Source organism: Carya illinoinensis, chromosome 4 (genome assembly GCF_018687715.1).
Source record: "Carya illinoinensis cultivar Pawnee chromosome 4, C.illinoinensisPawnee_v1, whole genome shotgun sequence".
In the NCBI taxonomy this organism is placed as follows: Eukaryota; Viridiplantae; Streptophyta; class Magnoliopsida; order Fagales; family Juglandaceae; genus Carya; species Carya illinoinensis.
The window spans coordinates 1,265,174-1,279,248 of record NC_056755.1 but is presented as its reverse complement, the minus strand read 5'-3'; the positions used below and the strand labels follow the sequence as shown (position 1 = coordinate 1,279,248).

Sequence of the window (14,075 nt, the reverse complement as noted above, 5' to 3'; positions counted from 1 at the left end):
GTTGTTAATTATAGTTTAACTACAATTATAATGGTCACCAAGCAAACAGCACATGAAGTGAACAAAATAAGCAAAATAATTTTGGCTTGTTTGGGTAGATAGATGCAAGATGGTGGGCTAATGAGCCTGTCTCTCAATTTGATAAAAACTGGAGCTCATGGAACCTCACCCACGGTAGTTGTTATCATTGTGCCGAACACGCCATTAGAAGCTCATGTGATTGTCTCAAAAGGCCAAAAGCTGGTTACAAGAATCATCATAGGAAAAGGAAGATAAAACAAATGGCCAAGTCTAATCGATTGTGGAGATGGTCTCATGTCTTAAAGAAGAGGCGAGGGATAGGGTTGCAATTAGTCATGGATTTGTATCTAGCTTAAGACCAGTAACAAGACAGAGCAAACGAGGGATGTATCATGTATATTATTGGATACATGCAGAAGCAAGCACCCCATTCACAAAATTATATCACAGTTCATAATCAAAGCGTGTCTGAGTCTCTTTTACCTACAATACTCACAAATACAACCATCAAAAGCCCCTATCCACACACAATTTTTTTTCCTTTTTATTCGAACTCTCTATTCAATCTAACCTTCTGAGTAGATACTCAACTTGAACTTCCTTTGTTAATGGCATGATCCAGTCACCATATAAATCAGCCACTAAGCTTGGTACTATTTTATATATCGGTTCAGCTTCAGCTACATCTTCCTCTACATTCAGTGTCACCTCCCGGCCATAAGCTTTGGCCTTCATTTCTACTCTCCTTTTGATTAGGTCTTCCACTTTTGGATATGTCAGCATATCCATCAGTTTTTGTCTGTCCTGCAAAATCCAATACACCACCCCGGAAATAAAAAAAAAGGAAAAAGAATAGAGTGATGGAGTTAGAAACCATTTAAACGATACCCACGAAGTGCATTGCACAGGAGTAGTACAGCAAGAAAGATTATGTACCTGTGCTCTAATGGCAGCTTCATAGGTACCTGGAGAGGCTTGAAATTTGGCCTCTGCAACAAATTTACCATAATGGATTCTTTTTGAAAGAGCCTGCAATCACAATAACCATGCATCAATGCAGAGAGAGAGAGAGGGAGACAGAGTGTTGATCATAATGATCAACGATGTAATGAATGATGTTGATAAACATGTTTTGGGGTTTACCTACAATGATAAGCTATCCACATAAAACTACATCTGTGATGATTGAACAATCTACATAATTAGGCAACACATGTTTTGGGCTTCAGCTGTGTCGGCAACTGGGATTGAGAGATGTTTTGGTAGAGTCGGACTCAATGGTCATAGTTGGGCGGCTGGCGTCGGGAGTGTGTAAATATTGGTTCCTTTGGAATTTTTGGGAGGAAATTACAACTATTGTGGAGGAGCTTAATGTTCGCTTTCAACACACTTTTAGAGAGGCAAATATGGCTGCAGACTTTCTGGCTAAACAAGGCACGCAAGGAATTAATTTAGATTTTCGTGATGACTCCTTTTTGCATGGTCCTATTCAGGGCATTCTTCAATTGGATAAACTTGGTGTTCCTTTTATTCAATGTTGAATTTTGTTTTTGGGTTGTGGGATTGATTGTTGGGTATTGGGGAATCTTTATCCCTGAGGTTTAAGATTTCAGGGTCTTTGTTTTTTTTTTTTTTTTTGGGTATTCCTCTGCCATAAGTGAGGGCTTTTTAATAAAAGTGGGAATGGGTCACTTTTGGATATGTGACCTCGGCTCTATAAAAAAAAAAAAAAAGGCTACACATGCAAAAAATAATTTGAGGGGACTGAAGAATAAGTTGGTTGGGACCATCACTCTGAATTTCCCACAATGAATGAATCTAGAGAAAAAGGAGCATATCAAAATTGTGCGTTCTTTGCAAATCTACCTAAAACGTACATTACTGCACATGAGAAAAGTAAGTGGATGATAGGTTAATATATTGATCTCCAAATATGTAAGGAATGAAAATAACCAGCATAATTTGGGAAATTAAGGCAATTTGACTTGCACTGCTTGATTTACCAGTGGTAGTGAAGCAGTAACAATTAAGACCATGGATGAAATTAACACCAAATAAAGTATACAAGGGTGCATGCCCCCGCATGCGCGCACACACAGAGACATCAAGATACAAGGGGGCAAATATAGCAAAAGACTCGAGATGGATAAGATCATTAATTCAGACGATGATAAAGACAGAACAAGTCATACCTCATTCATGCTTACCATGGTATAATTCATAATAATTATAGTCATCCAAATTCATTTTGAAACTTGCTAAAACATAGATGATTTTAATCAAAATGCATACCTGCAAGCACAGTGTGTCACAAACAGCTGCTGATCCGCAGTTGCCATCATCTCCTTCCTCCACTAATCTTGGTATAAGATCTCTAAAATACATGTCCCACACTTTATTATTTATATTAATTGAGTCGGCAAAAGGATGTAGTACCTGTTTGCAAGTCAGAAACAGGTTCAAAATGGAGGAGAATAGAGAGAATATGAAAAAATGGCAGCAGTTATATTAATAAAAATCTGCTTGCAGGGAGAGAGAGAGATGTTAGAATGGTGCAATCCTTTCAGACAAACCTCAATAATAAAACGGAAGACCACTTATCTTTTCGTTAATGTTATTTGTTAAACGAAACAAGGTTGTTTGACTTTATATGAAGCAAGCAAATCTACATGGTTCTCTTCATTGTTTTCCTGTTCTCCCAAGTAATATAAGTTTTTAAATATTTCATACTAAGCTGATCTCAAGAAAATTATGGACATCTATTCTTAAGTTCTCCATGTTACAAACTTCCAAAGACAAAAGACAATATTTTCTGAGTTCAGATTTTTTTTTTTTTTTTTTAAAAAAAAAGATGTTCTCCCTGCACAGTTTCTTAAAAAAGCATAATAAAAAATAAAAGGGGAGGGAGGGATGGGGAATGCTCATCTTCTATTACCTGTGGGTATTGCAAAGGTGGCAATAATGGCTCTGGCAGCCCATCCGGGAAAAAGGGATGTTCATCAGGGCTCTTGTATCTACCCACCTAATGTGCAATGAGAAATTAATCAGAATACCTTCAATGACTATCCATTCATTTCAACCATTCCTTTTCCAGGAGTTTAACATACCTGAGCATGAAGTTTTTCAGTATTTTTGATCATGTATTCAACTAAAGAGCCATGGAACCCATCCATGGAGAAAGCATTAGAATCGTACGTCTCCATGTTATAACAATATTGAGCTCTCTCTAAAAGGCAAAATATAATGCTATCCTCTTGTCGAATTAAGGAACATCTTATACCCTCCAGTGTCAAGTTCTCACTCTCGTCCACCCTTTTCTTGATCACCAATGGCCTAAATTAAAAGACAGCCTAATTTAGAATCTGAACCTCTGAAAAAGAGAAGCAATGTGCTCAAATCCTGCCACTGGACACCAATAATGTCTTCTATAATATGCATAATAGACTTGAGTTCCAGCAATAATTTTGTATGAATGCACAACTATTGCTGGAAGACAAGCTAGTAGCAACAGAGTGAAGCATCAAAAATAATTTGAAGCAAGACAAGTTGCCATCTGGTTTATCATTGAATCCCACAAACAAATCAGGGAACTGATAAAAATTAAGCAATTTTTTTTTTTAATTTATAAGTAAAATTAAGCAAGTAATTCAGGAAAAGTTTTAACCCAATCAATAGAAAAAGGATGAAGCCACTTTTTCCATGCATTTTCTCCAGGGGTGGAAATGGATGTATGGTTGGTAGGCTGAAAAAAGTTCAGATATTAAAAAAAATGATATTTTTTTGTAAGGGAAATTCTATGGAAATTAACTTTACCCCCCTATTTTTTCTTTAATTCCCCCCCCCCCCCCCCCCCCCTAAAAAAAAAAAAAACTAACTTTCTGCTTTCATCCCTGTCTGCCTTATTAATAAACGGGTCATTATAGGGAGACCGATGGTCTACCGATAGAATGACTGATTTATTTATTTATTTTTAACCTTAAGAAATATTTTTTTAATATTTAAGAAAATAAAAAAAACCAATTCAATACATTTCTTAACATTTAAAGCAAAAAACAAAAAATAAAAATGCACCTATCGGTGCAAATGCTCGGTAGACCATCGGTCTACCTAGCATTTCTCTTAATAAATTATTAGTAAGCTTTAGGATTTTACTGTATAAGATCATTCCTTGTACCTTTTTCTTTGAATGAATGAATTCATACCAAACGGAAGTGCTAGAAGTAGCCCTAAAAATAAGGAGCGCCGGTTGCAGACAAGAGACTAAATCAAATCCATATCTACTTACTCGTAAACAAGGTTACGAACAACTAGAGCAACATCGATCCACCAAAAAAACAAGCATGAAGCATCTAATGTAAGTTTAAATCGAGCATCTTCTAAAATTGGTACTTTATCAGCCGTTCAGAATAATTTTTCTTCTTTTAAATTTATGAATCTCATTCGGATGCAGATCTGATCATTCATAATGATGGTTAGATGTTATTTATGCATGCAGGTAGAAAACATTATACAGTGAACATGAAAAAACAAGACAGGCAAGTCGGATCATAAGGCAAGATATACAACAATTTCCATGAACAGTATAACAATAAATTCTCGATAACCAGGAAACAGCAGAGAAAAATAATAGATGCCTATTTCAATAAAAGTAACAAAAACGATATTAGAAGCAAAAACCGACAGATAAATATTTTTTCCGATCCCAGAAATAATGAATTCCAAAGAATCACGAGATGGGTTTCAATAATAAACTGGGTTTCACTAATAAACAAAAAGGTTGCTAATTTGGTACCCAAAGGAAGTTGCTGCGGCTTGTACTGATTGAATGCCTCTCTTCGTCAAGCTCGAGCCTTGGAACCTAAAAGAAAAACTCTGCCTGGTCTGGAGGACCATGGGGCAAATGGGTCTTGCAAGAATGGAAGCATGAGAACCAGCTCCTAACAGCTTGACCTCCATTAAATTGGAAGATAGAGCTTAGAGGGAAAAACCAACAAAACAGAGAAGCGTTACAACCCAAGACGAAAACAAGCGAAATTAACGGGAAGTTTGGCTGACAAAAAAGAAGGAATAAATAAATAAAAAGATAGTTTTGGGCTATGAGTTGGTGGTTGGTGCCGGAGGAAGGTACGCATGAGTGTTGGAATTTCGTAGGTCTCGAGTGTGGCTGTGGCAGCCATTCGCTTCGTGACCTTGAAGAAGTCCTAGACTCCTAGACGAACCCCTTTTGTGCTAATGAAATATGGTTGGGGAACTAGAGACGTGGGACGCACCAACAACCTCGTGCCTCACATGTACTCTCTATTCGTTCTCTCTGCCTATTTTTAGCCTTACGTGGGTTCTGACTCTTTTGAGTTCACTGGCCCTAGCAGGTTTGGGATATAAGATGGAGATATAAAAAAAATTTTAATTTTATTTTATTTTATCTTATTTTTAAATATAATTTAAATATAAAATTTTAAAACTAATTATTATAATTTTTTCAAATTTTTAAATAAAAAATAAAAAATTCTAATTTTTTCAAATCTTTAAATAAAAATAATACTATAAAATTATATTCTTACGATATTTTAATTTTATAATATTTTTTATTTAATTTTTTATTTTTCATTTTTTAAAATCTAAATTTACAAACTATCTCACAACTATTCACAAACTATTTTATTATTATTTACAAAATTCTTATCTCATCTCACTATTCAAATATCCCCTAACATCTTGAATTCGAGAACTACGTAATTGAGACACACCAAACAACATCATGACTAAAGTGTTTTTCCCATTCGTTCTCTCTTCTATTATTTTTCTTAGAGTAATACTACTATACCGTCCATATTTGACTACAACGTGTGCTCCTCAATACAAATTGTATTTTTTATTTCAAAATTTTTTAAATATTTTAAAAATTAAAAAAATTAATATACTAATATTTAATTTCTTAATTATTAAATAAAAAAATTAAAAAAAATATATAATCAGTCAAATTGAGGAGACAAACTCAAAAGCATAATATCATTTATTATGCATTTTTCTTTTTCTTTTTCTTTTAGCTATCCGTAGGTTTTGACTTTGAGTTCAGTAACATTTTGAATTAGACTCTTATAAATTTGATCTATTTTTCAATTCGGTCATTGAATATATTATTTCTTATATATTGTAATTGTTCAATTTGTGACTGTATTTAACATTATTTGAAATATTTAGATTTAGGATAAAACTTCTAGTAAATATATTTAAAATAATAAGATTTATATATATAAGAGTATATATAAATCATATTTTTAAAATAAATAATTTTTTTTCATTTAAATATCATATTTACTTTTTTCTTTTATAAAAAAGTAGGCGGCCGCTGTAAAATTTCTCTATTATCACGTAAGGAAAAGTGGTAGGCGGGCACGTAGGGGTGTAACCGGTCCGGTTCGGTCCGGTTTTGTACAAAATTGAGGACCGAACCTGTAACAGCCCGCTAGAAATTTAATTGTGAAATTTCTATTAACTTTAAGAACCTCGTGAAAACCCCATAAGTTTTCACGAATCCATTAATCATATAGGTTTTTGTCTAATTACATAGTTAGTGTTATTATTTACTATGGTATCAGAAGTGTGTTTTTGATTATTGGAGATAGTTAGAAGTGTCAAAATGTATTATGGTTTGTGCCATTAGACTCGGAGGGTTATTTAAAGTCTTATGGCGCAATAACATTTTTTCATATTTTCGGTCAAAACGTCTGTTTAAAACTGTAGATATTATTGGATAAAAAGAAATATCTTGAGGTAATTTTCATGAATATTATTGGGTAAAAATATTTTGAGTTGATTTTTATAGATATTATTAGATAAAATATTATGAGATAATCTTTTATAGATATTTTGGGTAGGAGAAAACTACACTCAACTCTCAACTCCAGCCTCATTTCTTCCATATCTCATCCATAATTATCTCCAGCCACCTCTCCCCACGAAATTATCTAATTACACCTTCCAATAAAAGATTATCAAACACTCTCTCTCGGACAGCTTTTAGGAGGTCTTTTGCACGCCCATTTCGAAGCTGTTGTAAGTGTTTTATCATAAAGTCTCCTTCATATAAGTTGTTCCTTTTTTAGTCTAGTTTACATGGATATCTTATTTGCCCCATTTGAAGATCATTTGGTCAGTCAAATATTGTATAAACTATAGAAATGTCATTCTGGGAGATAAACTGGAGAATATGTTATAGTTTGGAGTTTTTGACCAAGCTAATGGATAGATATTGGTCCGAAATTTTTATGGAGTATTGTTAACATGTATATGTGACTATTGGTTGAGGATTTTTGCATGATTAAAGGTTTTGATGAAAGATTTACTTAGATTTAGAAACTTAGAAACTGGAAGAAGAAAAACAGTTTCTGTTTTGAGAAAGTTTAACTCTTTGGTGGTCTAAACCTATTCTAATGACTTTAATAATTTTATTGGAGGATCCTAAGTATCTTATATACATTTTATATTATTATTTTGAAGATATTTGATGTTAGTTTCAAATATATGAAATTTTATGCAAAGAGATATTCAAACAAGCCAAAGTGTGGATATTCTTGGCTAAATTTATGTTTTGGTTAATTTCTAACCATGTGATCTTGAATTAGAAGCTTATATATGTTTTAGGACATCTTTTTAAACCATGTGATGGTTTGGTTTGAAGATCATATATTTATAAGTCATAGATCAAGATATTTATCAAAACTAGTTGAGGAAAAAGTTTCTGTTTTTGGATTAAGTGTAAAACCAAAAACTCCAAATGTTATTTTGTGATTTTGGTGACTTTGGTTTGATGATTTAAAGCATGGTTGATGTTAGGATGATATTATGAATATGTTAGAAGTAAGATTTGATTTTTTGAAACTCTTGGAGATGTTTTGATTTAATGTCAAAACTTGTGATTCAAGTGCTTGGATCTTTTTACAAAAAAGTTTGGTGTTAATTATTAGCTTTTTCTAAATGGATGTTTTAAGTATGATTTTGAACTTAGGATTGGAAGATGTTTGTTGCAAAATTTTGGTTTAAGCATGAGTTTTGAAATTTGAAGGAATTGCAACAAAAATCAATGGAAATGGCCTATGGATGTTTCGGCCATAATGTGTTCTTCATAGTTGTGTTTTGTTTTAAATTTTTCTGAGTTGATATTTAAGTTTAGGACAAAATTTACATGATGAATGTAAATTTTGGAAACTTTTGGAGTTAGTATGCAAAATCCTTAAGTTATGGGTAAAACGGTCATTTTCCCACATGTAGAGAGTAAAATGAAAATTTTACTCTTTAAGTTAGTATTTTCCATATTTCAAATTATTAGTGATTTAGTTCTAACTTTTAGAATCACTAATTACAGTTCCTCGTGATCGCACTTGAAGTTTTATAAGAAACGCGGAGATCGAGGTAAGTTAGCTTTTAACTTACTAGCAGTCTACTGTGTATGTGTGCTAAGTAAAGGAACTACAGTGTATGTATGTATGTTATCAAATATGTCATGCCATGCCAAGTTATCACGTAATTGTCTATTATACAGAATTTATTCTGTCATCAATTTTTATCTGTTACATAATATATTCTGTCATGTATTACTGTACATTACAAGTATGTCATGTTAAATATGTTGTCTGTTATATGTTATGTCATGTTATGAAATGTTTCTATCTCAAGTTGGTCATGTATTTCAAGTTATGTTCAAATCACGTTATGTTACGTTAGGGCTTCAATCCTTTCGTATTCCAGTCACGTTTCATATTAAGTTTGTGTAGAATACATGGGGCCACAACAACTGTGGAGTATGTATTTACACATAGAATACATGGGGCCACAACAACTGTGGAGTATATATTTTTCATGTTAAGTCAAGTTTATGTAGGATACATGGGGCCACAACAACTGTGGAGTATGTATTTAACTGCATTGTGATGTGTAGAATACATGGGGCCACAACAACTGTGGAGTATGTATTTTTAATGTTAAGTCAAGTTTGTGTAGAATACATGGGGCCACAACAACTGTGGAGTATGTATTTACACGTAGAATACATGGAGTCACAACAACTGTGGAGTATGTATTTTTCATGTTAAGTCAAGTTTGTGTAGAATACATGGGGCCACAACAATTGTGGAGTATGTATTTTTAAATGTTAAGTCAAGTTGTGTAGAATATATGGGGCCACAACAACTGTGGAGTATGTATTTAACTACAAATGTGATGCGTAAAATACATGGGGCCACAACAACTGTGGAGTATGTATTTTTCATGTTAAGTCAAGTTTGTGTAGAATACATGGGGCCACAACAACTGTGGAGTATGTATTTTTAATGTTAAGTCAAGTTTGTGTAGAATACATGGGGCCACAACAACTGTGGAGTATGTATTTACACGTAGAATACATGGAGTCACAACAACTGTGGAGTATGTATTTTTCATGTTAAGTCAAGTTTGTGTAGAATACATGGGGCCACAACAATTGTGGAGTATGTATTTTTAAATGTTAAGTCAAGTTGTGTAGAATACATGGGGCCACAACAACTGTGAAGTATGTATTTAACTACAAATGTGATGCGTAAAATACATGGGGCCACAACAACTGTGGAGTATGTATTTTTCATGTTAAGTCAAGTTTGTGTAGAATACATGGGGCCACAACAACTGTGGAGTATGTATTTTTAATGTTAAGTCAAGTTTGTGAAGAATACATGGGGCCACAACAACTGTGGAGTATGTATTTACACGTAGAATACATGGGGCCACAACAACTGTGGAGTATGTATTTTTCATGTTAATTCAAGTTTCAGAGCAAGTTTATGCTAAGTCAAGTTCACTTCATGATTCAATTTAAGCTATGTCAATTATGTTATGTTGTACACTAAGTTATGCTTTAATTACTTATGAATTTGATTATGCATTTATGCTTTTACTATCATCCATGCATCATTAGTCTGTATGGAAGTTTTTTGTTAACTTGCTGAGATTTGTAATCAAATCTCACTGTGGTAGTCCCAACTACCATTCCCCCCGAATGGTAGATCTTGTTACAGGACCTGAAAGAAGATCAGGAGCTGACCAACTAGGTACAGTCGACTGAACGACGGTGCGTCGTTAAGGTTAATATAGTAGTTAAATTACTACTTGTACGATGGAGTTGCATCTCCAGTACTTTTAGATCATAACTATTTTGGAATAGTTCTGTGATCTTAGTTATTCAATGTATCTTTATATATGAAGTATGTTTTTTTAAGTATTTGGGATATTTTAATTTGGTGCATAGTATTGCTAAAGAAAAAAATTATCCGCTGCGAATATTGCATAATGTTAGATGCATGTTAGGATTATTGCATCTTATATGTCATGAACGGGGGCAGGTAACCTTGTGTTGCATGTCTCGACGCTTCAAATGTCCGTCCAATCCCAAACGGAATTTGGGGGCGTCACAGAACCGGTAGGTACCGGTTTTGTATTTTTTAAAACCGATTACGCACCGATTTTCCTCCTAAATCGGTATTCCGGTTTTACCGGTTTCCGATCTGGTTTGGTCCGGTTTTTCAGTTTTAATAAAATATAAATTTTTTATAAAAATTCAGTTTAAAAGAAAAAACTGATTTAAAAAATTCTGTTTACCATTTACAAAAATCTGCTTTACAAAAAAAATCTGCTATATAAAAAAATTCTGCTATAAAAAATCTGGTTTATAAAAAAAAAAAAAAAAATCTGTTATATAAACAAAATTTGCTATATAAAAAACTGCTATAAAACAAAAAATAAAATAAGAAATCTAGTGTAAAAAAAAAATCTGCTATAATCCTATATTAGACGATTAGTATTAGTATATATATATTAGTATTAGTTATAGTTATATAATATATTAGACAATATAATAGTATTAATATTAGACCATTAGTATAGCTATATGTTAGTATTAGTTTTGATGATTTAGTATAACTATATTAGTATGAGTATAACTATAATCTATATTAGAATATTAGTATTAGTATATATGTGATTATTTTTTATGTGATTAAAAATTATATATAATATAAAATATATTATATATAATATTAATATATAAATAGTACCGGTCCGGTCCGGTCCAAAACTAACCAAAATCGAAACCGGACCGGTTCTGGCCGGTTTTTCATTTATGAAAACCGGTTCCAGACTGAACCAATCCAAAACCGGCACAACCGGTCCGGTCCGATTTGGTCCGAGCCGGTTTTCCGGTTTGCCGATTTTTTTTTACACCCTTACGGGCGCGGGTTTTCGGGTGGGGCTTTTGTTTTTTTGGTTGCTCGAGAAAGAATTTTCTATGGTCGGTCTTTGTTGGGTTCCATGAGTTAAGTGGGTTGGTTGGTTCCATTCATGTTTGTCATCGTTGACATTGAACACTTTGGATCATACAAATACCCATATATTTTTTAATAACACCAGAACCCCAACATTTTCTGGATAAGAACCATGAGATTTGTTTAAATAACGATGATTGATTGGATATATTAAAAAATTGCTACGGGATAATGTGTCACGTCTACAAGTTTTTTTTTTTTTAATAAAAATTGCCCGTTATATCTGATTTTAACATTCAATATATGATATTGCTAACTCGCTTAAAAAAAAAATAAATAAATAAATAAATAAAAATAAATAAAGAAATAAAAAAACTCAAAAAGTTAGATGCTATTAGACTGAGATTAGAATATCAGGTTAGAATACGTCAGCAATTATCTAGTCTGTGCTCATCTTCAAAAAATAAAAATAAAAAAACAATATCTTTCAAGACGAAGATTTTTGGAATAAAGGCTCTCGGATAAAGCAAATCCACACCCCCAAATTCCCATATCTATTTAGGACCTCTTTTGTACAGTATGTTGATCAGAGCCCATGTTCAGAACAACTCACCCCTGGCTGGCTTCTCCCACTTTTCTTTGGAATGCTTAGTGGGGTTTGTAGTTTATCCTGAGAATGTAACGTACCCATTTCTTGCCGATCTCATTGGCGTATGCCATGTGGAATGACATGAAATCTCTTCTGTTATGTTGAAAATTATACCATTCCCAAGTTGCTGCTTCTGTCGAAGGGTAACTGCAAGAGTAACTGGCTATCAGAGTGGCACGTCATCAAAAAGGGTTTGATCAATCCAAATGCCACGAAGGAAGGTTCATGAGTAGTGATATACATCTTCTCCTACTTCGCCATGTGTAAAGTCATATCTGCTGGCCCATACTTGGGAGTTTGAGAAGGAAACATCCAACTTGGATGGGATGGGATGGGATGGGATGGCGGAACATTTTGTGGTGCACATCACTCCTCGTCTCATATATATATTTGCAGCTACTTCTCTTATCCAGTACCAACTTAATCCACAGTTGACAGAAAGAAGTGAAGAAGGGAATCTAAAACCATGGAAGCTCGTTTCCTCACCTCAACTTCCTTCACCAAAACCATACAACTTGTTCCCTCAAACAAATCTACGATCCGGGTTCACCCTAAAGTATATGCTAAGCAATTGAAGGGTAGAAAAGTCGGTCCTCTGTTTCCCGTATCGTGTAAGTGGTTCAATTTCTTTATCAGTACAAAAACTATCATATTTCCACACACACACACACATACAATGTTTTATCTGAGCTTGCTTACGGATTGTAATGCTATATAGGTTGTCATATGGAGTCGTCGTCCTTGCCATCTGAAGACAACAACAATTCATTTATCAACAACACTGATTGGCGATCCTTCAGAGCGAAATTGGTAGCCGGAGAGCGAGCATCAAGGTTCCAAGAGTCTTCCTCATATGTTGATCCGGATGTCGTGGTGGATGACCATCCTCCACCCATCTCAATTGGTGACATATGGGCTCACTCTATTCATGAGCCTGAAAAGGGTTGCTTGCTCATTGCTACTGAAAAGCTTGATGGTGTCCACATCTTTGAACGAACGGTGGTTCTGGTCTTGTCAATGGGGCCCCTGGGACCTTCTGGGATCATTCTTAATCGACCCTCACTTATGTCCATCAAGGAAACGAGGCCAACTATGATGGATGTCGAGGGGACGTTCTCTGATCGGCCATTGTTCTTTGGTGGGCCACTTGAGGAGAGTTTGTTTTTGGTCAATACTAAAGGGGGAAATGAGGATGAGGTGGAGAGGAGTGGGGTTTTTGAGGAAGTGATAAAAGGCTTGTATTATGGAACAAAGGAGAGTGTGGGTTGTGCATCTGAAATGGTGAAGAGAAACGTAGTTGGGGTTGGCGACTTCAGGTTCTTTGATGGGTATTGTGGGTGGGAGAAAGAGCAACTTGGGGATGAAATCAGAGCTGGTTATTGGAGAGTAGCAGCTTGTAGTCCAAGTGTAGTTGGGTTGGCCAGCGTTGGGAGTGTTGGGATGTGGGAGGAGGTTCTTGGGCTTATGGGCCCTAGAAAAGTTTGGTGAGACTTGATCAAGGTTATTTACTCTCTGTCACACCCTACTATAGATGCTACCGTTTACCAAACTAGGACATTACCGGAAGCCTGTTTTGGTTGGGAGGACACAAAGGGTGTAAAATGGGATGTGGAATGGTTTTTGCATACAGATAAAAGAAAGAAATGTGGGATAAATTTATATGCAAATTCAAATGAAAGGGATATGATTTGCCACGAATAATTAAAAAGGGCATGTACGCTTGAATATGATTTGTAACAATTTATTGATTACAACAGTTATTTCCCTTTATATCGAATGTCAATATGTGTGTGTGTGTGTATATATATATATATTAGATTGGCATCTCTTAAAAATTATGTTCAATTTCTAAAATTTAAAATAAGAAATTGGTACAGAAAAGAGGCAGCCGAAATATAATCCTTTGAGAAAATGAAAAAAAAAAAATTTTAAATCAATATTTTAAATTATTATTTCCACAGCATTAATAATTTACTTTTAAAATATGATTGAAGTAGAATAATTATTGAAATAATATAGATTAAGTGATAATAACAAAGTACAATATAAGATATTTCGTTTTTTTATGACAAAGTGAGTCATGGGGGTATAAAGATGCGCACATGATAAACTTT

The 14,075-nt window shown here is 34.1% G+C and overlaps 2 protein-coding genes across 2 annotated transcripts; one reads left to right on the top strand and one right to left on the bottom strand.

Moving 5' to 3' along the window:
• Nucleotides 1-388: 388 nt before the first annotated feature.
• LOC122307869 (chorismate mutase 1, chloroplastic-like) lies at nucleotides 389-5,330 on the bottom strand. The gene is made up of 6 exons (XM_043120981.1): nucleotides 4,814-5,330; nucleotides 3,129-3,354; nucleotides 2,957-3,043; nucleotides 2,314-2,457; nucleotides 958-1,050; nucleotides 389-825 (listed from the first exon to the last, which is right to left on the bottom strand). Exons 1-6 carry the CDS (start codon nucleotides 4,975-4,977, stop codon nucleotides 583-585), a joined length of 957 nt encoding a protein of 318 aa, XP_042976915.1. The 5' UTR covers nucleotides 4,978-5,330; the 3' UTR covers nucleotides 389-582.
• Nucleotides 5,331-12,348: 7,018 nt separating this feature from the next.
• LOC122306670 (UPF0301 protein CHU_1773) lies at nucleotides 12,349-13,731 on the top strand. Its single transcript, XM_043119129.1, has 2 exons — nucleotides 12,349-12,572; nucleotides 12,680-13,731. Exons 1-2 carry the CDS (start codon nucleotides 12,428-12,430, stop codon nucleotides 13,447-13,449), a joined length of 915 nt encoding a protein of 304 aa, XP_042975063.1. The 5' UTR covers nucleotides 12,349-12,427; the 3' UTR covers nucleotides 13,450-13,731.
• Nucleotides 13,732-14,075: the final 344 nt, after the last annotated feature.

Excerpts from the sequence above, each read along its gene's own strand:
- LOC122307869 (XM_043120981.1), bottom strand. The coding sequence starts at position 4,977 with ATGGAGGTCAAGCTGTTAGGAGCTGGTTCTCATGCTTCCATTCTTGCA. Across the intron at positions 1,051-2,313 it reads GTGACACACTGTGCTTGCAG|GCTCTTTCAAAAAGAATCCA; the intron begins GTATGCATTTTG and ends TTGTGATTGCAG. Across the intron at positions 826-957 it reads AAGCTGCCATTAGAGCACAG|GACAGACAAAAACTGATGGA; the intron begins GTACATAATCTT and ends TGGATTTTGCAG.
- LOC122306670 (XM_043119129.1), top strand. The coding sequence starts at position 12,428 with ATGGAAGCTCGTTTCCTCACCTCAACTTCCTTCACCAAAACCATACAA. Across the intron at positions 12,573-12,679 it reads TCCTCTGTTTCCCGTATCGT|GTTGTCATATGGAGTCGTCG; the intron begins GTAAGTGGTTCA and ends AATGCTATATAG.